The following is a 22,940-nucleotide window of genomic DNA, read 5'->3' as shown; positions in this document are numbered from 1 at the left end:
ATCTTTCAGCTATAATATATCTTAATTAAAACTATCTTTAGATAGGTTTTTTCCCTCAAAAAGCATTTTATCAAAAAAAATCGGATTTTTTTTTAAAGTCATTGATTTTTATCCACCCTGCTTATTTGTGTATTCTGACTAAACTCCTTCATGGCAGGTATTAATGTATTAAGTAAAGGTAGTCTTTTTTTTGTACGTGGAAAGTGAGGACTTTTCACACAGTGTAGCTACTAAATTATAAGACAATTTACTTGCATCTTCCAGGGAGCATTAAAATGTAAGCAAAACAATGTTCCAAAATTTAGCAACTGGTATTAATAGATGTATTAAGCAATGGTGTGTAATAACATGGTTTGTCCTGAATATTTACAAAATGGATTTTAATATAGCAGTATAGGATTTGCCATAGTGGATGTTATCACTAGTCTTTCCAGTCCGGTATTACCAGGTTGCTACTTCAAGTTATAAAACACAAATCTGTGTGTGTGGCGGGAGGAAGGAAGAGTTAACCTTAACTTCACCGGTTCCTGACTTGAACGCTTTACTTTGAAACTGAGAGAGAGACAGTGGGGAGGTAATATCTTTTATTGGACCAACTTCTGTTGGTGTAGAAGATACAAGCTTTTGAGCTACACAGAGTTTTTCAGCTCTTTTTAGCTCAAAAAGCATGTACTCTCCACCAACAGTAGTTGGTCCAATAAAAAGTTACCTCGTCTACCTTGTCTTTCTCTCATCCTGCGACCAGCACAGCTACAATAACACTGCAAAATTATTTTGGAACTGTAATATTCCCAATTAGTTTTTGTGTGCAACTTTAGGGATAATATAACAACAGATAAGTATTAGCTTCATTCGAGTTGCTCCTGCTTGTCTTAGGGTCTATATTTGACTCAGCTAGCTTGATGTTAAAATATGTGGCATGAGGCATGTCTTATGGGAGGCAGCATGTGGATGAAGCAATTGGACTGAGAGTTGGGAGACCTGGGTTCTGTTTTTATCTCTGCCACTTGCCTGCTGTGTGACCTTGGGCAAGTCAGTTCACTGTGCCTCTGTGTCCCCTTGCACCCTCTGTCTTATCTAGTTGTTTTGTAAACTCTTTGGGGACAGAGACTGTCTGTCACTGCGGGTACAGTGTGTAGCACAACGGGGATCTTGGCTGTGGCCTCTAGGCTCTACAGTAATACAAATATTTTCGCATTAAGAGTTAGTCATGAATGAATGGGGCTGGGGTTTGAGGATCTCTGGTACTACTAATAAAATGTAGTTTTGTATTGTATAGTTGTGTAAACCACTCCTTTCCATGTACTTGAAACTGCACACACAACACTGTACAGATGTTACATTAATCCATTGTGTATTTCACTTTTCTAGAATATGAACACATTTTTAGCTATGTCTGGCTGAATCCCTTTTTATGAATGTAATCTGAATCTTTGTGAGAAAATTTGCAGATCTCCCTTTCTTGTAGGAAAAGGGGAAAATTGGATATTTTTGTTAAAATATCTTGTTTGTAGAAATGTGTGCAGTTTAACCTGTTTGATAACTCTCTCCTGAAGTAGTGTGATAATTAGTACCAACAGGTCAAAAAGGGCATTTTTTTCTCATATGTACTGATAGTAATGACTAATCTAGCTTGTATGTGTATTTCTTCCTCCCAGTATGTCCTCCAGCTAAAATCTGGTGTCTGTGGTCTGGCTGTTTTAGTTTTAGTAATATTGAAAACCTTGACGCTAACGTCTACTTGATATGAAAGGGATATTTACACCTGTATTTTTTTCAGTTTTAGTTGCATACTTAACTTGACCCTGTTTAAATTTTCTTACTGAGTTTCTTGCTTTGAGTGAAGGCTATTTTATCAGTGTAGACCAAGGGTCGGCAACCTTTCAGAAGTGGTGTTCCGAGTCTTCATTTATTCACTCTAATTGAAGGTTTCGCGTGCCAGTCATACATTTTAACATTTTTGGAAGGTCTCTCTCTATAAGTCTATATTATGTGACTAAACTACTGTTGTATGTAAAATAAACAAGGTTTTAAAAACATTTAAGAAGCTTCATTTAAAGTTAAATTAAAATGCAGATCTTATCAGTTTAGTGCCGTGGTTCTTAACCTGGGGTGCACGCACCCCCTGGGGGTGCAAGATGCCCTTTCTGGGGATGCGAGACGTGAGATTTTTTTAGAAGGTAAATCATCGAAAACACAAATTAAGCGCAGGCACATAAGCACAACTACTTTGTTTCATCAACCCTATGTATTTATTAACATTATACATTTTTTAACGATTACTGTAATATACAAAGTTTTAAAGTTTTTAAGCTAATGTAGTGTAATTTTTGATAAAGGGTGAGAGAACATATTTTGAGAACTCCAGCCCATCAGCAGGCTGAGCGGGGCCAGGTGTAGTGTATTCAATTGCTCCCCATAGGAATGTGCTACTTATGGTGTACTGCTTACGGCTGCCAGTCCTGGTGCTCTGAGCGGCATGGTAAGGGGACGGGGAACAGGGGTGGTTGGATATTCGTGGGAGTCCTGGCGGGCCTGTCAGGGGTTGGAGGTGTGGATAGGGGTCGGGGCAGACAGGGAGCAGCGGGGGCTTGGATGGGGGGATGGGGTCCCAGGGCGTGGTTAGGGGCGGGGGGTCCCAGGAGGGGATGGTCAGGGGACAAGGAGCAGGGGGGGGGTGTTGGATGGGTCAGGGGTTATGAGGGGGGCAGTCAGGGGGCGGGAAGTGGGCCGGCTGTTTGGGGAGGCACAGCCTTCCTTACGCCGGCGTAGTGTATTCAATTTCTCCCCGTAGGAATGAGCTACTTGCAGAGCACCAGGACTGGCAGCCGTAAGCAGTACGCTGTAAGTAGCACATTCCTATGGGGAGAAATGTAACACACTGCACTGGTGGACAGAACCCCAGACTGGTGGCGGGCTGAGCCGCTCAGCCCGCCGCCGGTCTGGGGTTCTGTCCGCCAGCTCCTGCCAGCCGGGGTCCCGGCAGCCAGCCCCACTCCGCCTGCTGCAGGCCTGGGGTTCCGTTCACCCAGGCCGGCAGCGGGCTGAGTGCGGGTGGCGGCCGGGACCCCGGCTGACAGCAGCGTGCCAGTAAAAATCGGCTTGCGTGCTGCCTTTGGCACACGTGCTGCAAATTGCCAACCCCTGGTATAGACAAACTTCAGTGTGTGGCTGTACATTTCAGACCACTCAGTGGATTCTATTGAAATCTGTACATTAGGTGGATTTATATGGCTTCTCTTTTGAATTGTTTTATTAATGTCTGTGTGCATTGGCCTCATTTCTGTGTTTGTCTTAGCAAACTAAAGATGGTGGTTTATCTCTTGTGAATTTCATTTAGTCTCTTGGTTCAGATCTGATAGGCAGAAATAGTCAAGAGTCCTTCCATCTGCATTCGATATCTGAATAACTGTCATGAGGAGAATCCTTCAGGGTTATACATATTATGAAAGTGTTTGAATAAGACCTAAAGGAAATTGAGAAATTAGATATTCTCATCACCCCACCCCCAAGATTACTCCTGACATTACAGGTAAACTGTAGTTTTCTCTCTTCAGAATTGCATATTCCATTCCTTTTTGTACAAAAGGTGACAAAATTATTAGAAAATAGAGAAAAAGTGGCCCACTGTGATAGGCAGCAATATTAGGTGGATGAAATTTTAGGGGCCTCAGTTAAAAAAAGAAACCACCACCAACAAGAAGCCTTGGCTATCCCTTTTAAGAAATCTGTTCATGTTGGTGGTCCCTGCAGCTGCTTTTTGCAAAGAGCAATAACTGTAATAAACAGGTTTTACTTTTTGCTGCAGTTGCAATTATACTGTTTACAATGGGGACTGTGATTTTTTGTTGAAGTTGCAAGTATATTGTACTTTGTATTCGTTCATTGGTGAGATGCTAATTCACTAAGGCCTCTTAAAAGAATCCTAAATTTTCTATGAAAATAATTGTTTTCTATGAAACCAACTAATCATGCGTTAAAAATGTTCTTTCTTTATCAAATGGCAATATTTAACTTTTATCTCAAAGGCTGTTCTCGTATTCTCCAAATGTTAAGGTCAAGTAAAATATTAATTTTATAAGAATGGGGAAGCAGATGAGTTGTGTATCTTTTAGTGTTTGCTTTATGAAGTGCCAAGAACTTGATTTATTGCTAGTGACAAAATAACTGAAAAAATGAAATTAAACTCTTGGCACATTTTTATTTTAGGTAAAGCGAATTAACACGAGATGGTCCTTCCCCCAAGCCCTTCTTTGCTATTTTTAATAGGATAAAATGAAAGTCACTCAAAATACTAGGTTTCAGAGTAGCAAAAAGTGGAATAGCTGGACCAGGGAGGCAAAATGTTTCTAAACTGGGTCAAAAAAGGTACCATGTTAATGATTGGACTCAGCACTGTTTTGCTGACTCATATCAAACAAAGCTATTTAATTAGCAATTGAAATTGCATAATTATTTCAAGGTATGAATATGTAAAGTATCTGAATGCTAGAGTTTGCACTGTGTAACAATCTTATAATTTTCTACAGAAGTACAAATGATCAAATGAAGTCTTTTAATTTTGTTGAAGAGCTAAGAACACCTTTGTTTCTGCTGCACCTAATTCAGTGTGCTCACTTATTAACATAGCAAACAATTTCATATTTTTCAAAGTGTTCCTCTTTAGATCCCTTTATTCTATTCTGTCTACTGCAGGTTTACCACTTGTGCCTGTAACATATGCCACTTTCTGTTGCTACTGCAGCACATCATTCAAACTGGGAGAATTAGACTATAATCAGATAGAGTTCCCATCACATGCCAGAGTGTATACACATAGTGCAAACTCACTCATTTCCAGTGTTTGGCTTTATTGGTAACTCAAAAATAAATAAAACATAAGCCTCAACCTCAGCCTTTCCCCCAAACTTTGGATTCCCTGCAGACCACCTTTGTATTGAGAGAGGCTTCAAATCCCACTTGTATCTTGGGCTTTGTCTTCACTACAGAAAGAAATGTTTTTTTCCTAGTGCAGATATGGCCAATGTTGGGGATAATTCAGTCTACCTGCTAGTATGATTGACCATCATATACCCTTTACTTTTATGCTGGGGTTCAAGCACCTGGTGACTCAACAGAGGAAGTTCTGCTCTTGGCCCGTTTCAGGGCATAGCACTGACTGTTTGGTTTCCTCTCTGTTAAAATAGGTGCTTCAGTCTAGGGCACATTCTTGAGTGCAAGACGCGTGGTTTCTTACGCACCTGATGAAAGTCAAGCAATAATTAAGGGTCTTTTCGAAGGCTACTTCACTTTGAAATACTCCTTTCTAAAGCTTAGCGGAGGAATGCTAGTTTTTTATATGAATCCTCCTCCAAGGGTCTTGGACTTAATTATGCTGTGGTTGCTCTTACTTAGTAGTTCAGCTATGGATGTTGAAATTAGTTTTCCAAACCGTGTCCATTTGTAACACTGCCAGTTTATATGTAGGTAGTTGAAGTTGCTTCTTGTTGCTGTTTTTATTACTTACCTCTTTGTTTTTTTCATAACATTGGGCACCCAATAACCTTTTCCCGATCAGATGGCTAGTCATGTAATCCTATTAGTATACTTGTATTCCTCTGATTTTAGGATTAGTATCCATACAGACTCGATGTATCCATCCTCACCACTCAGAATTGTCTCATATTCTATGGAATTTCTTAGTATAGTACTATTCCCTCCTCTAACCTAATCGGTACTTCACGTGTAGTTTATATCCAGGTATTGCAGTATCTTTTATTTTTTTTATGCCTACTGTTATTCTGAATGTTCTTGTTATCCATATAAATATCCAAGCCTTTTCTGAATGGTGCTAAGCTCTTGGCTTCATTGTTATCTTGTTGCAAAACTTCACCAGTTTTTTCCCCAGTTGTGGAGGGAGTGGAGTTCAGATGTTTAGATGGGGACTCCTCTGCCAAGCTGAGGAGACTCCTCTCGGAGCAGTGTAATCTCTGTTTCCTATCCAGATGCTGCTACTGAGCTCTGTTCCTTCTGGTGTTTGTCTGATGATAGATCAAAATTCTTTTCCTGTGAGTTGGATTTAAATAAATGTAAAGGATTGCACTATGCTGATGCCTTTTATTTGAAGTCTGTTTTTAACTCTTATTAGAGAGACAAAGTGGGTTAGGTGTTTGTTGGTGTTTGTTTATCTTTATTGGGCCAACTTCTGTTGGAGAAAGACAAGCTTTCAAACTTACACAGAGCTTTTCTTCAGGTCTGGTCTTATGGCCAACTTAATTTTCTGCAATACTTAAACTATAGTAGTTTGTATCTTAATTCTTCCAAGAATAAATATTGAGACAGATTAAAAAAAATCTGTAATAATTAATCTTGTGGTCACTGATCTTATTTGTGGAGAATTGTATTCTTGAAAGGACATATTCTTTTGTACTGTTCTTTCACTGTTATAAAGTTGTACATTTATTACTGACTTAGAAAAGTTATCTTCCTAAGTTGAACCCTAATTCTGCCTTCATTCAAAATGGCATCATAGTAATCTGAAGAATGATGGTAATGTTAAGCTTGTAATCAGTGTGTTAATTCTCACCCACGCCTTTTGTTACAGATAGTGCAGTTTCTTATACAAGTCTGGAGAAACATTACTGGAGAACATTTTTAAAAGTACAATCCTTGTTCTGCCAGTGTGGTAACTTTTTCCTTCTGGAATCGGTGTTTTTTGAGAATTTAAACTGGTTTTATTAGTAATTTGTAAAACAATGCAATGATTTTTTTAAATTTGAAAATCAAAGGATATAATTAATCTTAATACAATTGACATAGTAAACATACAGCGTTAATATCTGAATGTCTGTTCACTTGAGTAATGCATTGTAAAGCTTAAATAGGCCTCTGCCAATTTGAAATCTAACCATCTTCAAAAAAGTTAAAAAGGTTTTGCATTCATAAAGCTTACAGTTGAGTTCCCTTGACAATATTTTGGATTTACAATTACATTTTCCTATAATTTAAAACAAATCCTTCCTCTGTGCTATGTGAAATATGCTTCCAAGCAGCAGAAACTGTGACTCTGATAAACACATAGTGCTGTCAAGTAAACAAACTGTTTTCCCTCTGATCTGCTTAGCTTTGCAGGTCGCCTTGAATGCATTATTCTGCTGCCCCTCTTCAGTGGCTCCCAGTTAAATGTAGAACCCAGTTCAAGGTGTCTGCCCTGATATTCAGTGCCCCCTATGAATTTGGCCCTGGATACCTTAGAAATAGTGTGATTAGTTTATAGGAAATTCTCACGCTCCATGACCATGAGTTCCCACAACTGACACCTCCTCATCTATTGTTGGGAGTGGACTACATCCACCCTGATGGAATTGGTCACCCTGTCAGCACTGGTTCTCCACTTGTGAGGTAACTCCCTTCTCTTCTTGTGTCAGTATATTTGTCTGCATCTGTAACTTTCACTCCATGCATCTGAAGAAGTGAGGTTTTTACCCACGAAAGCTTATGCTCAAATACATCTGTTAGTCTTTAAGGTGCCACCGGACTCCTTGTTGTTTTCACAACAGCTATGTTACACTAGAACACTGAAATTATTAACCAACAGAGGGAGACTCATGAGGGCAGGAGACTGAACTTTTGGAGGACCTGGACCTGACTGGAATTTGCTCCCATGAGGTGGACCTGACTCTGGAACTTGATCCTGTGAGATAATTACTATAGACCTCACAACAAAACTAAATTCACAACTAATTTCTTTGGCTTAGCTTTCTCTCATTGTCAGTGTGCATTGTGATGAAACAACCTGTAAACTAATCAGAGTACAGTAATAGACATGTTCTTTTTATTGTATATTCTAATGCTTTTTTTACTTTTGATATTTATGTTGCTGATTTTAAATAGTGTGAATTTCCAGCAGTTAATCTTACCTTAGTCTTGAGATAAGGAGCAAAAGTGGGTTTCGTCAAGTAAAATGCACTAGGGACTTTGAAAACACACCTTCAGTTGACTTCAAAACTTTGGACAATTTTGTTGGATGATTTTATTCACAAAAGAACAATTAAAGCTACAACTAATTTTTTTTTTAATTTTCTTCTTTTTAGGTTGTTGTTTCCCGTGTCTTGCACCTTTTTCCTGAAGGGAGGAAATGATCTTAGGAGAACTTGTTTCAGATTGATCACTGATACGGAGTCTTCAAGGTCCAGAAACTTGCACTGGGGGAAAAAATTAATCTCTTTGAAGGTTTTTTGAAGTTTGTCTTATTAAAAGGGGAAAAAAATGACGACTTCGTCTATTAGACGGCAAATGAAAAACATTGTGAACAATTATTCAGAGGCTGAAATAAAAGTTCGGGAAGCAACTTCCAATGACCCCTGGGGTCCTTCTAGTTCCTTAATGACTGAAATAGCAGATCTGACTTACAATGTGGTAGCCTTTTCTGAAATTATGAGCATGATCTGGAAACGGCTGAATGACCATGGCAAAAACTGGCGGCATGTGTATAAGGCCCTTACTCTGTTAGATTACCTGATTAAAACTGGCTCTGAGAGGGTGGCACAGCAGTGTAAAGAGAACATTTTTGCTATTCAAACACTGAAGGACTTCCAGTATATCGATCGAGATGGTAAGGACCAGGGCATCAATGTACGGGAGAAGTCCAAGCAGCTGGTCTCTCTTCTGAAGGATGATGAGCGACTCAAGACAGAGAGGGCCCAAGCCCTGAAGACCAAAGAGCGTATGGCTCAGGTGGCCACTGGAGTTGGTAGTAACCAGATCACATTTGGCCGAGGTTCCAGTCAGCCTAATCTATCCACTAGCTATTCAGAGCAAGAATATGGCAAATCTGGAGGCTCTCCTGCATCTTACCATGGCTGTAAGTACAAATAATCAATAGCATGTAAAAATGAGGTTGGTTTTGTTCTGTAAATCTACATCTTTTTCAGAGCTTTCAGATTCTGATTTGCAGTTATATGAGAGAGGAAGTGGAGCTTTCTAGAATATTAGTGTACAGATCACAAGGGGTTTTTGCAGTGACTGAAATGCTATAGGTCTTCTGGGAAGTACTAATAATGCCTTTACAAATTACTAAGCTTAATTGCTAGTTGGGGAGAGGGTGAATATGTTGATTTAAATTGATTTATAAAACAATTTTACTTCCCTTGTTCCAAAGGTGGTGAAATCCCGCCATTTCCATGAATGGATTCCAATGTTTAATATGACATGTCTGACTGGGGCAGAGCAGCAAAGGGGATTCTTTCAGTTAATATTCTGCATATGTTTCCAATTTTGAGAGGTGTGTGTGATGAAAAGTTTGTTTTGTTTTATACTTCATCCTTTTAGGTTTCTTTTCAGAATTCTACTTTAATAAAATCAGCACAGGGAATTCCCTTGCATCCATCAGTTTGACCAGACTTCCTTTTATTTTGTTGCTATTTCATTTTAGTATGAGCATGACACTTAGTTTACGTCATTGCTCAACAGTTCTTTTAAACAAATACCGTTGTAACAGTTCAATACTTCAGTGCTTAATTCTCCACAATACACATTTGTAGTATCAACTGTTGGTATACAAACATCAGTACAAAATACTGTTTCATTCTAAAAATTAACGAGAATACAGTGCCAAAGAAATGGGTTCTTTGTATGCTGCTTGGGCCCACTTGTGTTATGAAGTCTGGTTTGGCACTTCTTAACATAAGTAATGATCTGCTGAAGGCTGCTTTGGCTGAAATCTCAGTGGTTGTGGTATAATGCTAAAGGAGAACTTTTTTTTTTTTAAATGAACACTTACAGTATCTGAAGTGCTGTAACAGAGTCAATGGTGAATTGAATAAGTGTCAGTTATAACAATAATCTTTCATTTGTTGGGCCCTTCATCCTAAATTATTACTACCTCTCAAGTTATAAATACAGGAATTGCCTTCACAGCCAATGACGTGCCACCCGCTTGTTGTGCGGAAGGCAACAGCAATTTAGCAGCACATAGGGTGACCAGATGTCCCGATATTTTATAGGGACAGTCCCGATATTTGGGGCTTTTTCTTATATAGGCTCCTATTCCCCCCACCCCCGTCCTGATTTTTCCCACTTGCTGTCTGGTCACCCTAGCAGCACATAGCAATATTGCGCAGCAGTTTAGGATAGGCAATGAAAAATACTTTATCTATTTAAAGTTACAGAGAAAAGCACATTAAGTGTCCTTATCCTAACTGGAATTTTATCAGGCACCAATCCTAATACTTCTTTCTTGTGAAAAATACCATGGGATCTTAAATGATCCCAAGTACTCCGAGCCCCTGTTTTCCCTCTTATTAGAAAAACCATGGAACATCCAACCACTGAGTACGTCTTTTTATCATGCTGGGGCATTGTTTCAGTATTGACTCTGAAAGAAGAGCATCTTCATTGTGTCACAAGGATATTAGGTTTTCTTTTGAGCTCTCCCTTCAGAGTACTAACCTAATCGAAACATACTTGGCTAGGAGATTAGGATGAATCATAGAATCATAGAATCATAGAATATCAGGGTTGGAAGGGACCCCAGAAGGTCATCTAGTCCAACCCCCTGCTCAAAGCAGGACCAATTCCCAGTTAAATCATCCCAGCCAGGGCTTTGTCAAGCCTGACCTTAAAAACCTCTAAGGAAGGAGATTCTACCACCTCCCTAGGTAACGCATTCCAGTGTTTCACCACCCTCTTAGTGAAAAAGTTTTTCCTAATATCCAATCTAAACCTCCCCCACTGCAACTTGAGACCATTACTCCTCGTTCTGTCATCTGCTACCATTGAGAACAGTCTAGAGCCATCCTCTTTGGAACCCCCTTTCAGGTAGTTGAAAGCAGCTATCAAATCCCCCCTCATTCTTCTCTTCTGCAGGCTAAACAATCCCAGCTCCCTCAGCCTCTCCTCATAACTCATGTGTTCCAGTCCCCTAATCATTTTTGTTGCCCTTCGCTGGACTCTCTCCAATTTATCCACATCCTTCTTGAAGTGTGGGGCCCAAAACTGGACACAGTACTCCAGATGAGGCCTCACCAATGTCGAATAGAGGGGAACGATCACGTCCCTCGATCTGCTCGCTATGCCCCTACTTATACATCCCAAAATGCCATTGGCCTTCTTGGCAACAAGGGCACACTGCTGACTCATATCCAGCTTCTCGTCCACTGTCACCCCTAGGTCCTTTTCTGCAGAACTGCTGCCTAGCCATTCGGTCCCTAGTCTGTAGCTGTGCAATGTGAAATATCATGGCTCTTAACTTGAATTGATTTATTGAATCAATCCTCACCATGGTATGTTAATAATGTCTTGGTTCTATTCTTCAACGAAGTAGGTATATTTAAACATTTTTATTTGCCATACTAAACCAGATAGCAGAGGTTCAAACTTTCTTTTGCTATATTCATGCTGCAGGAGAAGGTATCCTGCTGAATTCTTATTCCTTTTATGTTTTAGGAATTTTATTGTGTGCTAGATAGCAGAACCATGTTCAGGTCATTCTTTCAAAACAAAATATTAGTGTCATGTGTATCATTATTTGCTTTTACTTGTGCACCCGAGTGTCTTCTCCACATCTTTATTTGCAGAACCACTTGTGCAGCAAAGATTTTTTTGAGCTCCTCAGACACCCTCAAGTAAGGAAGCTTTAGAAACTCCGGAGCTTCTGGCTTATAGCGTCCCCAACACGTTAATGCTAATGACCAAACATTTTGCTGGGTATTAAAAATATTCTTTGAAACAATCCAAACAACAAATTAATTACATTTTATTGAGCTTAATAGACCAAAGCAACATCTACAGGTGAAAAGAGAACCAGAAACTATTTCAAAGCAGCAGTGTCCATTACCAGGGGGAGTGGGAGATTGTGTGGTGGGGCACAGAGTATTACATTGTGAGCAAAAGAAACCAAAAACAAAACCCCAGAAATTTAAAGTCTTCCCTATTAGTGTAGAATTAATTTAGGCTTTAAAATAAATAAATAAATAAATACAAGATAATGGAAAATCCTGGTTTCCATCCATAGACCATTCAAAGGAAGATGAGTTATGTCTATCTGCATTATCCTTTCTTCTCATATGGTGTGAGCATGTAGCTCTATTAAACTACGTTGAAAGAGTAAACGTTTCACTTTGCAAGCCATTGGGAAATATCCTTGTAAGTCAGGGGTGGGCAAACTACAGCCCAGGGGCTGAATCCGGCCCATCAGACGTTTTAATCTGGCCCTCAAGCTCCTGCCAGGGAGTGGGGTCCGGGACTTGCCCCGCTCCACGTGTGCCATGGCTCTGCGCAGCTCCTGGAAGCAGCAGCATGTCCCACCTACGCGTCGGGCAGCTAGGGGGCTCCGCATGCTGCCACCGCCCCAAGTGCCGTCCCCGCAGCTCTCATTGGCTAGCAACCATGTGCCTGTAGACGGGACAGTGCACAGAGCCACCTAGCTGTGCCTCTGCATAGGAGCTGGACTGGGGACATGCCGCTGCTTCTGGGAGCTGCTTGAGGTAAGCACCTCCTGGAGCCTGCACCCCTGACTCCCTCCAGTGCCGCAACCCCCTACCCCAGCCCTGATCCCCCTCCTGCTCTCTGAACCCCTTGGTCTGAGCCTGGAGCACCCTCCTGCACCCCAAACCCTCATCCCCAGAGGGGCCCCTCACCCCAACCCTGTGTCCCAGCCTGAAGCCCTTTCCCACGCACTGAACTCCTCATTTCTGGACCCACAACAGAGCCTGCACCCCAAGCTGGAGACCTCACCCCCTTCCGCACCCTAACCCCCAATTTCATGAGCATTCATGGCCCGCCATACAATTTCCATACCCAGATGTGGCCCTCAGGCCAAAAAGTTTGTCCAACTCTGCCCTATAGTTTAATGCAAGTTCACCTCAACATAGCCAATTAATCTATGGGTGGATTTTTATATGGTTCCAAACTTCTACTTAAGGCCACCGTAGCTATTTAGGTGCAGGTAGACAGATAACCACAACACTTCTTCATATATTTATTACTAGTATTTTTTGTTTTATTGCTATTCAAAATATTTTGTACTTTTGAAGTTTGGGTGTTTGCTCTTATATCTAGCTGTATTAGTATAAATATACATTTGGGATTAGTTCCTTGAATAATTGGCTTGGAGAATTTGTAGATAATATTTTGCTTCATTCTTGCTAGACAGCTTATAGGAATTCTGGATAATACCTCTGAATTTTTAATCAAATGCTTTTTGTGTACATTCCTTTTACTTAAGATGACGTTTATTGTGATGTGGCTTGCACACGTATAATTCTGGTTTCGTGAGAGATGAGTTTCATGAAAGTAAACCTAAAAGGGCTCACTTGACAGTTTTATGTAGGAGTAGTCATGAAAATAGGGGTAGTGGGGTCCAGTGGACAGTGCACCAGACTTGATGTTGGAAACTGGGGTTCTATTCTCAGTTCTGTCATTGACTTAATATGTGACACTGGGTTGGTCACTTAACCTTTGTGCCTCAGTTTTTACATATGTAAAACTGGGGTGATGGTGCTTAGCCATAGATGTAAAGCATTTGGTGATCTACAAATGATGATCAGTAAGAGCTTAGTACTGTGATGTGAAATGTATGTTGTTAAATAAATAAAATTGCTTGACTGGCAGGAGATTGACAGGGAGACTGACAAGCGGTGGAGAGGTATTCAAGTGTTTGTATTTGTAATTGGAAATTTATAATTGGAAGATTATTTTCAACACAATGTTCTTGCAAATAGTCTTATTTTGCAGTAACTGTTAAAGCTTCTCTACTTACCATCTGCAGCATTCCCATTTCTTGGAAAATTGCTGACACCTGTTTAAACCCTTAACTATGTAATTGTAGCTCAAATTCTGAGTTTTAAAATAACACCAGACTTGAACTCTAATTCCCAGCCACTGTGGAGATACTGACATTTACATGATTTTACTTCACACTAAAATAATTCTGAATCTACCGTTCTCAGTTCTTTATCTGACATTGCTAATATATGTTCCTATTAACATACAGTTAACAGCATGTGAACTTGATCACTTCTTCCAAAAAAGCTTTATTCCTTATTTGAGGATGTTTAAATTTTGTGATGTCGCCTTTGCTATTAGGTGGGTATCTGCCCAATATAAGACAATTTCATGCACTCTTTAATCAGTGCTTAGAAATTATACCACAGTGATAGACACCTTGGGAGTACTTATGAGCTAGATTGATGGGATTTTGAAATCATTGGCAGGATTCTTATTGTTTTTGGAAGTTAAATCAGACACTAAAATAGACAGTCTAGAATTTTTTTTATCCTCATGAAATCTCATAGTAATGCCTAGGATTCCCAGAGATTAAGATTTTTTCCTCCCTAGTTCGCTGGCTCCACAGCAGTGCTTGGGGAAGGCTTTGTCTAAACTAAGAAAGTGCACTGTGTTGGGAGAGAACATGTTAAACCCGACTTGGCGATGTTATCTTGTGCAGACAAGAAGTGTTTCAAAATGTTCGCTGGTCAGGGTTAATCTGAAGAGCCCCCCAGTTTCCAATGCGGGTAGAATGCACCGGGGAAGGTCACTTTTTACACTTGTGGCTATAGCATGTATAGCAAATCCCCAGTGGTTACAAACCCCATGCCTCTATTTCCCCATCTTTAAATGGAGATAATACCAAGTTTTGTAAAGGTCTTGTAGATAGTCTGATGAAAAGTGCTCCAAGGTCTGGTCTAGATTAAAAAGTTAGGTTGACCCAGCTATGTCACTCGAGCGAGAAATATCCCCACCCCTGTATGACCTAGTTCAGCTGATGTAACTCCTGGTGTAGACAGTGCTACGTCAGAACAGTAGAACCTTGGAGTTATGAACACCTCAGGAATGGGGGTTCTTCGTAACTCTGAAATGTTCATAACTCTGAACAAAACATTTTGGGTTGTTCTTTCAAAAGTTTACAACTGAACATTGACTTAATACATCTTTGAAACTTTACTATGCAGAAGAAGAAATGAAACAAGCACAGAAACAGTTTCCTTACCTTATCAAATCTTTTTTTAAACTTAATCTTTTTAGTAGTTTATATTTAACAGAATACTGTATTTACTTTTTTCTTTTTTTGTCTCTGCTGCTGCCTGATTGTGTACTTCTGGTTCCAAATGAAGTGTATGGTTGACCAGTCAGTTCATAACTCTGGTGTTCGTAACTCTCAGGTTCTCCTGTAGAAGAATTTTTCCATCAACCTAGCTGGATGAGGTGGATTACCTGTGCTGTCAGGAGAACCCCTCCCATCAGTGTGTAGATAGTGTCTACATGGAAGCACTACAGTGGCGCAGCTGCATCTGTGTTGCTATAGTGTTTCAAGTGTAGACAAGCCCTAAGTCACAAAGTATTTTCTCTCATTGGACCAATATTATGATTTGAAAATGGGAAAACTCTGATGCTTGATGCCTGTATGTATCATTACCTTTCTGAGCCAGCCAAATTACTTTTCTCTTGATTCTCAATTTTTAACTTATTTCTTACACAGACTTGTAGGGTGGTATTTTAGAGAGTTGTGTAAGTGATATATTATATTCAATGTTGAGCTGAGAATTTGTGTGTTAAATACTATTTCAAAGGAAATGAATGGTGAGAATTTGAGTTGTCTCCATAATATGAAATGATACTTCACCTTTCTGAGAATGTTTTATAAAGGTTTTATTTCCGGACTCCCTGCAAGTATATTCAGCTGATCCGTAACAATCCACTATTTCAAATAATATCCTTTCCCCAAAGCTTTACTTTAGATATCTTTAGGGGCCGTTGTATAATTATGTTGTAAAGCTGGAGTAATCCTAGGGGATGTATTATTGTAGCAATATCCATGTGTTGATATTTGCAATGGCAGTTAGAATGAATATTTTTGCTGTTTTATTTCCTAGTAAAGTCATCTGCGAATTAAGCCCAGTAATGTAGTGTAAAACTAAAAAAAGGCAATCATGTTGACAATCCTGCCTTGATACCAAAGGTGATTTGCTGCCTTCTAGTTTTAAATCATCTATGATTGATAATTTTCAAATTTTGGGCAGTTGCTTAAAAATTGGTAAACTTTAAAATCTTATATATATGCTGAAGTGAGTTATGTGAAATCTTATATCAAAATTTTACTTCATTTCAAGTTAAATTAATACTCTTGATTTAGTGCTGGATTGAAAGCATTAGAAACCAAAGCTGCATCTCGATGCACAGTTACCTGTAGCACCCCACCCACCAATGTGCCTCATTCCTGACCCAGTGGGCCACCTCTAGGGGTGAGAAGGAAAGTTTTTAGTCCAGGAAATTGAAGTGATTGGAAGCTGTGTGTGAAAATCAGTTCAGTTTTTTATGGTAACCATGGATTTGGGTGCCCAATTTAGGTATATCGTAAAATTTCTGTGAGAAATGTACTGATCAGTGCAGTACGTAGCTTTCTTGCTGATAAGTGTTCCTAATACAAAACACAATTATGGGTCTCAGTGGTAATGGTGTTTGACATGGAAACCTATTCTCTAAGAATTTGACTGAAACCACCAACCGTTCCAATGTAGCAATGTTTTTAATGTTCACCTTAAACATGAGCCTAAATTAGACATCAGATTGCAGGAATCCTGCATTATTCTGGGATTGTACTGGTGTCAACCAGTCCTCAGCAGAATAAGAGTGCAACAATGTTGGTCTGTTTCAGTGTTGCACTCCAGCTGGGGCATGTGTGCAAGATTCTCAGCTGCTGCTGAAGGACTCAAGAAGTTGCACAGGTGTTTAGGGAGTCAGACCTTTCTTTTGTCTCAAACTAGCCCCCTTTCCCTTCCCTCCCACTCCCAGCAGCACCTGAGAATCACATTGTCTTCATCATCACAGCTTCCCAAGATTCTCCTTGTCAATCTGCTGTGGCTACTCAGGAAGCACACTGGGCTACAGCAGGAGGTATGAAGGCATGATCAGGTGTGTGTGGAGCGTTTTAAGAGACCTGAGAAAATTCATAGAAGTGGAGGGAAGAAATGGAGAAGAGAAGTCAATTGCTTGATTTTTGTGGAGAATGTTATATCTGTATTATATTTAGTTGGGCTGGTAGCCAAAAGGAACTCTGAAACAAAGCTTCTCTTTCTTTTCTTTCCCATCTTGCCCTATGAATGAAATAAACTTTATCTTGCTTTTAAAGGACACTGCTGTATTAGGCCCAAGACGAGGTGTACCCTGCTTCATTTTGATTGTATCCAGATATGCTTCCTGTATTTTCCCCTTGCCTATCTGCTGCCTCTTTCTGAGTATGTACTAGGCAGTGTGTGACAATGGACAAAAATCCTGCTCTCTGAAGCACTTGCAGGGCAGGATTCTTACATGTTTTAACACCCTGGCACAGCCTATGTGAACAGAGCAGACTAGATGGACAACATGATGTGCACATGGTGCCCTGGTTTCAAACAATCCTCTCGCCTTGAGGCAGTAAATGGGTTTCCTAAACGAGAATTTAGAATTCTGTTTTACAGTCCAATTTTTAATGAAGAGATAGTGACAGGCAAGATGGCCTAAAAAGAGCATTTCTAAAGTTTGCAAAATTTAGAGCTGTCTTAAAGTTGTTTTAAGAATTTTCCTAAGTAATCTTAGATGTGTGTTAAAGTCTTAAATCTGTATAGTTTTAACGTTGCCTATTAGTCATATGAAATTTTTTGATTTTCAGTTTTTGCTCTTCTAATTCAGCCTTTCTCTCTGACTCAATATAAAGAGAATGTCAATTGAATTAATTAATTGGACTTCTCACCAAAGGAAATTCAGAATACTCATGTTTGTAAGGTTTTTTCCTGTGTCCTATGCTACAGCATCACCAGGCCAAATTCATCCCTGGTGTTCTGTCAAAGTCAGAGTATATACAGTAGTGAGGAAAATGGACCAGCCTGCATAAGAACAACTCTAATTAGTCCAAGGGGGTGTGAAGAGCTCATTTATTTTCTTGGGCTGTGTGTCTCCATTGACATGTCATAGAATCGTAGGACTGGAAGGGACCTCGAGAGGTCATCTTGTCCACTCCTCTGCACTCATGGCAGGACTAGGTGTTATCTAGACCATCCCTGACAGGTGTTTGTCTAACCTGCTCTTAAAAATCTGCAATGATGGAGATCCCACAACCTCCCTGGGCAATTTATTCCAGTGCTTAACCACTCTGACAGTTAGGAATTTTTTCCTAATGTCCAGCCTAAACCACCCTTGCTTCAATTTAAGCCAATTGCTTCTTGTCCTATCCTCCAAGATTAAGGAGAATAATTTTTCTCTCTCCTCCTTGTAGCAGCCTTTTATGTACTTGAAAACTGTCATGTCCCCTCTCAGTCTTCTCTTCTCCAGCCCAACCAAACCCAATTTTTTCAGTCTTCCCTCATAGGTCATGTTTCTAGACCTTTAATCATTTTTGTTGCTTTTCTCTGGACTTTCTCCAACTTGTCCACATCTTTCCTGAAATGTAGTGCCCAGAACTGTACACACTACTCCAATTGAGGCTGTATCAGCACAGAGTAGAGCAGAAGAATTACTTCTCAAGTCTTGCTTACAACACTCGTGCTAATACATCCCAGAATAATGTTTCCTTTTTTTGCAACAGTGTTATGTTGTTGATTCATATTTAGCTTGTGATCCACTGTGACCCTCAGATCCTTTTCTGCAGTACTCCTTCCTAGGCAGTCATTTCCCATTTTGTATGTGTGCAACTGATCTTTCCAAAGTGGAGTACTTTGTACTTGTCCTTATTGAATTTTATCCTGTTTACTTCAGACCATTTCTCCAGTTTGTCCAGATCATTTTGAATTTTAATCCTATCATCCAAAGCACTTGCAACCTCTCTTACCTCGGTATCGTCTGGCAAACTTTATAAGTGTACTCTTTATGCCATTATCTAAATCATTGATGAAGATATTGAACAGAACTGGACCCAGAACTGATCCCTGTGGGACCTCACTCATTATGTCGTGTGTAGTCTGTTAGGCATTACTTTAAAAAAAAAAAAAAAAAAGACAACTTGATTAATTATCCCTTATAAATTACTTCGTGTACCACAAGAACTCAAAACAAAGATGAATATTGTTACTGTAATCAAACTTTTCAATAACAATACATGCTTTAAACCCCTCTCTCAAGATATGGCTAAGGGAGGATTAAAGAACTGATATAAAAATCACTACTTAATTGAAACAAGTTGTAGGGATCTGTTCAATATTAGGTGATTTTCAAAATACAGTTTACCAGTTTCTCAGAATGGATCGGATAACAACTATTCATTTTTTTGCAAAGCAGAGAAGTGATGCTTTAAATCTGTATATTCATGTACTGTGTATCCAGGTAGGTGTATTTTTACCAAAAAAGATAGGATGTTATGTATTTCATGAGCTACAGTAACTGAAAAAAATCTGACGGGTGTGTACTGGTCTCAGGTTTGAGCTCTTCGGTGAATGAATGAATCTGTTTTTAGTGATCAAAAACGAAATTGAATCTGAATGAGAGAAATTTCAAGGTTAATCCATAAAGTCAGTTATTCTCCCATCAATCACTAACTGGAATGAGACATTCCAAAGTTGATTATGAAGACACTGTGCAGTAAATCTGACTTCTTCTTTATTACTTTATTACATGCCATAATTCCCCTCCTGGCATCGAAATACTCTTTTATATCAATAGACTCATGGAATATAAATTAACTCGTAGAATGTACTATTTGTATGCTACATTTCACAGTTGGAGAGATTAGATATTGGTTCTTTGGAAGTATCACTTCCTCATTATTCTGTTTACCTTATTACTGTCTGATTAGACTAGCATACAGTATCTGTGTATGGTTATGGATGGATTGGTGTCCATTAGTAGGATGGTGCACAGGTGGTGGTATACAATTTTTAGTCTTGCATTAGTTCACTTCTCCTTTCTTTACATGATAGTTTCTATGATCTACACATAATAGCAATGCCTATCACAGAAGATACCATTGACTTTACAATCAAGCTGGACCATTAAGTGAGTGCCTGGGGCAGTGGGGTGGAGACTCTTTTGCCCATAGCATATAAAATGGCTTGGTATAGATATGCTTTCCAAAAATTGTAGACTAAGTATCTGGGTGAAAATGCTAAACCTATTTTTATTCTATGGCTGATTTTCTACTAGTGTCAGCAGTGTTATTGTTTACATCAATGTCAGTCTGTTTACTCTGATATATTAATGGAAACCTTTGGGGTTCTCCAGCTGGCTTTTAGGTATAGCCAAAATATAATAAATGATGAGTAAATACGTATGAAAGACGTCATAGCTGGTAATAAAGACAGATGGTAGAACAGAATCCCGCTTTAGTGATTAACTGAAGTTGGAAATTATTTCTTTATACTGTAGATAAACTTGGTGAGAAAGCAGGACAATTGCATTTATCACTGTAACAGCAAATATCCCACACAGTTGTTTCCCTGAAGCCTAGAGATGCCTGAATCTGAAAATGCTCAAAGCAGTAACAAAGCAGAGCTTAACAGGTCAGAATTGATCTATTCAGTTCCATCTTACATAAACATCTGAGTTAATGGTCATGTGCTTTGGTATAAGAGATTCTTTGTGTGGCAGAGATACTGTTACTAAGGCAATAACCTTTATACTGGATCCTTGCAACTAAAACTTACTATGCAGTAACCAGCCGATATACAGGGACAGTTCTGATAATGCAGGAATTTAAAAGTGGAGTTGCTGGACAAAAAAGTCAATACTAAATAACACTGGTGCATTTTATTTTAATTCTTTCATGAAGAATTTATTGATGGCCACATCAGTGCAAATGCAGTTTTATAAGGACCTCACATGGTTTAATTAAAGATGTTACATTTTCATCAGTGTTTAATAGGAAGCACAGCTGAGAATTTCAGTTAGACAAAATAACTTTGAATGGGAACTCCAGAATGCAATTTTAATTTAAAATTAATAAAAACAAATATGCTGAATTACTGAAACTTCTAAAAGATGTTTAGGCCATTTTATGTGGCTTGCTCTTGTTAAGAACTGTGTTCAGTTCCTGGCACTGCTGAATACTGGTCACTATTGGGAACAGTGAGGTATAAGGCAAGATTGTCATTCTTTAGCACGCTTTTTTCGGAGATAGGAGGAAATGGTGGGAGGGGGAGAGTTGAGTGAATTTCTTCCACTCATTCTTGAAGCTTTTAGTGTGGAAATAGTTGGGATATTGCAATTTGTATGTCCCTACAATCTGGAATTACTACAAACACAAGCTATAAGAAGCCCTTTCCAAGGGGAGATGGGGAGAATAATAAAGGAGTTAACGTAATGAGCCCCACCACATAATTTTGAAGCCATGCTAGCAACAGCTCCCTACCAGATATTCTATAGCACAGATTAAGAACACTGGTAGAGGGGGAAAAATCATTGTGCACAATATTCAAGGAAGCCAATCTAGGTTCTCACGGACAGCAGTCTTTGTTAGTATACTTTCATCTGCAATGTAGAAAGGGTTTAATAGTCTATGTAGTGTGGAGAATCATAAAAAATTATTTGTATTTTCCTTGTCACTTTCCTGTACTAGTAATCTGCCTGCATTCGTTCCTTTGGATCCCAGATCCATGTTGATGCCCCAGTCACTGCTGCTGTTTAACACCTATATTCCACCTTCGGAGGCAGTTGTGAGAAGACAAAACATGATCTATGTGGGGCTATGAAATCAGCCCTACTCAGCATATTTTTGTCCTTTACCTCCAGCCTAGACAGAATTGTCTTCCGTCTGTCATGATACACGAAGGAAATAAAAGCCTGGATGAGGAACAGCTGGTTTAAAATGATCACAGGATAGGCTGGACTGGTGCTAGCTGGAAGAGAAGCATTTTGAGGACTACCCATGGGCATATGGTGCTGTCCAAGTTCAAGATAGCGTGACGCCTAAGGCTTGCTGGGCTCTGTACTGATGTTGGTTATCAAGAGTGGCTTTCCATATTTGGGTAGCAAGAACACTCCATTTCCCCCGTGCCCCACATATCCATCTACTCCAGGCTGGACTATTGTAATTCACTCTACCTGTGATTGTACTGGAAGTTTACAAGGAAACTGCAGCTTCTGCATTACATTTAAAAAAAAAAATTCTTAAGAGAACACACTACACTAATGCTACTCACAGGTTTCCCTGCTTGTTGCCAAAGCCACTGGTAGGATACTGGTACCGGTCTGCAAAGCCCTTAACAGGGTACGCCCATGCTATCTCAGACTGCTGCTTTTGTCAGGATCTTCTGTGGCAGCTGCTATTGTTTGGCATGCTATATTTAAATGAGCCCAAGTATAAACTTGAGCGAGGCAGAGGTTGCAGTGCAGGACTCGCTTCTTTACCAAAGCCCCCCCAGAAACCCAAAAGAGAGCACAGGCAGCACATCAAAAGGCAGAAGCTGAGAGCTAAAGAAAAAAGCAAGAATGACGTTGTGATTAAGAATGAAGCTGGTTATTTACTTAGTATCTTTTTTTGCTTCCCCTTTGCCATTCATTCACTTGGCAACATTTTTGGAGCCTTTTATATTTTCAGAGCACTTCAGATCTTTTGACTTTTCTATCTAGAGCCTTGGTTTTCAACCTGTGGCCCACGGGCCTCTGGGGATCCGCAGGCTATGCCTAAGATGCACCTCCATTCAAAACCTTTTAGGCATCCGCAAATGAAAAAAGGTTGAAAATCCGTGATCTCAAGGAATTACGTTCTTCTCTCCAAAAATGGAGATGTAAGTATGCAACTCCATGAAATTCAGCTGAGTGTATATATATAACTGTGGGTTGAAATGTGTAAATGAAGTGTGGAGATCTCGATTAGTGATTGGCATGCTAAGATTTGTAGAAGACTGGAGGTTCTTCCCATGTGTTAGATTCTTTTGGCCTTGTTTTTTGGGAGTAAAGGGTACTTTTGAAGCAGTCAAAACTTGGATATATGGAGAAGAGGTCTGAGAAAGTAAGATTGGCAGAGGTTGCAGTGGTTAAATAATGTAGATATCATT

General features: G+C 39.6%; 1 protein-coding gene across 5 annotated transcripts in view; it reads left to right on the top strand.

Moving 5' to 3' along the window:
- Positions 1–22,940, top strand: part of EPN2 (epsin 2) — a 70,813-nt gene that overhangs the window by 23,694 nt on the left and 24,179 nt on the right. For 4 of the 5 annotated variants that reach the window (XM_084640651.1, XM_084640649.1, XM_084640650.1 and 1 more), the window contains exon 2: positions 8,073–8,842. In XM_084640651.1, coding sequence (XP_084496777.1) covers positions 8,248–8,842 — 595 coding nt within the window. In that variant the 5' untranslated portion in view covers positions 8,073–8,247. Of the gene's footprint in view, positions 1–7,062; positions 7,381–8,072; positions 8,843–22,940 lie in introns of those variants that run through there. The other variant, XM_084640652.1, reaches the window with a different exon arrangement.

Source organism: Lepidochelys olivacea, assembly GCF_965140295.1.
Source record: "Lepidochelys olivacea isolate rLepOli2 genome assembly, chromosome: 10".
Taxonomy (NCBI): Eukaryota; Metazoa; Chordata; order Testudines; family Cheloniidae; genus Lepidochelys; species Lepidochelys olivacea.
This window is presented reverse-complemented; position numbering and strand designations above follow the sequence as displayed.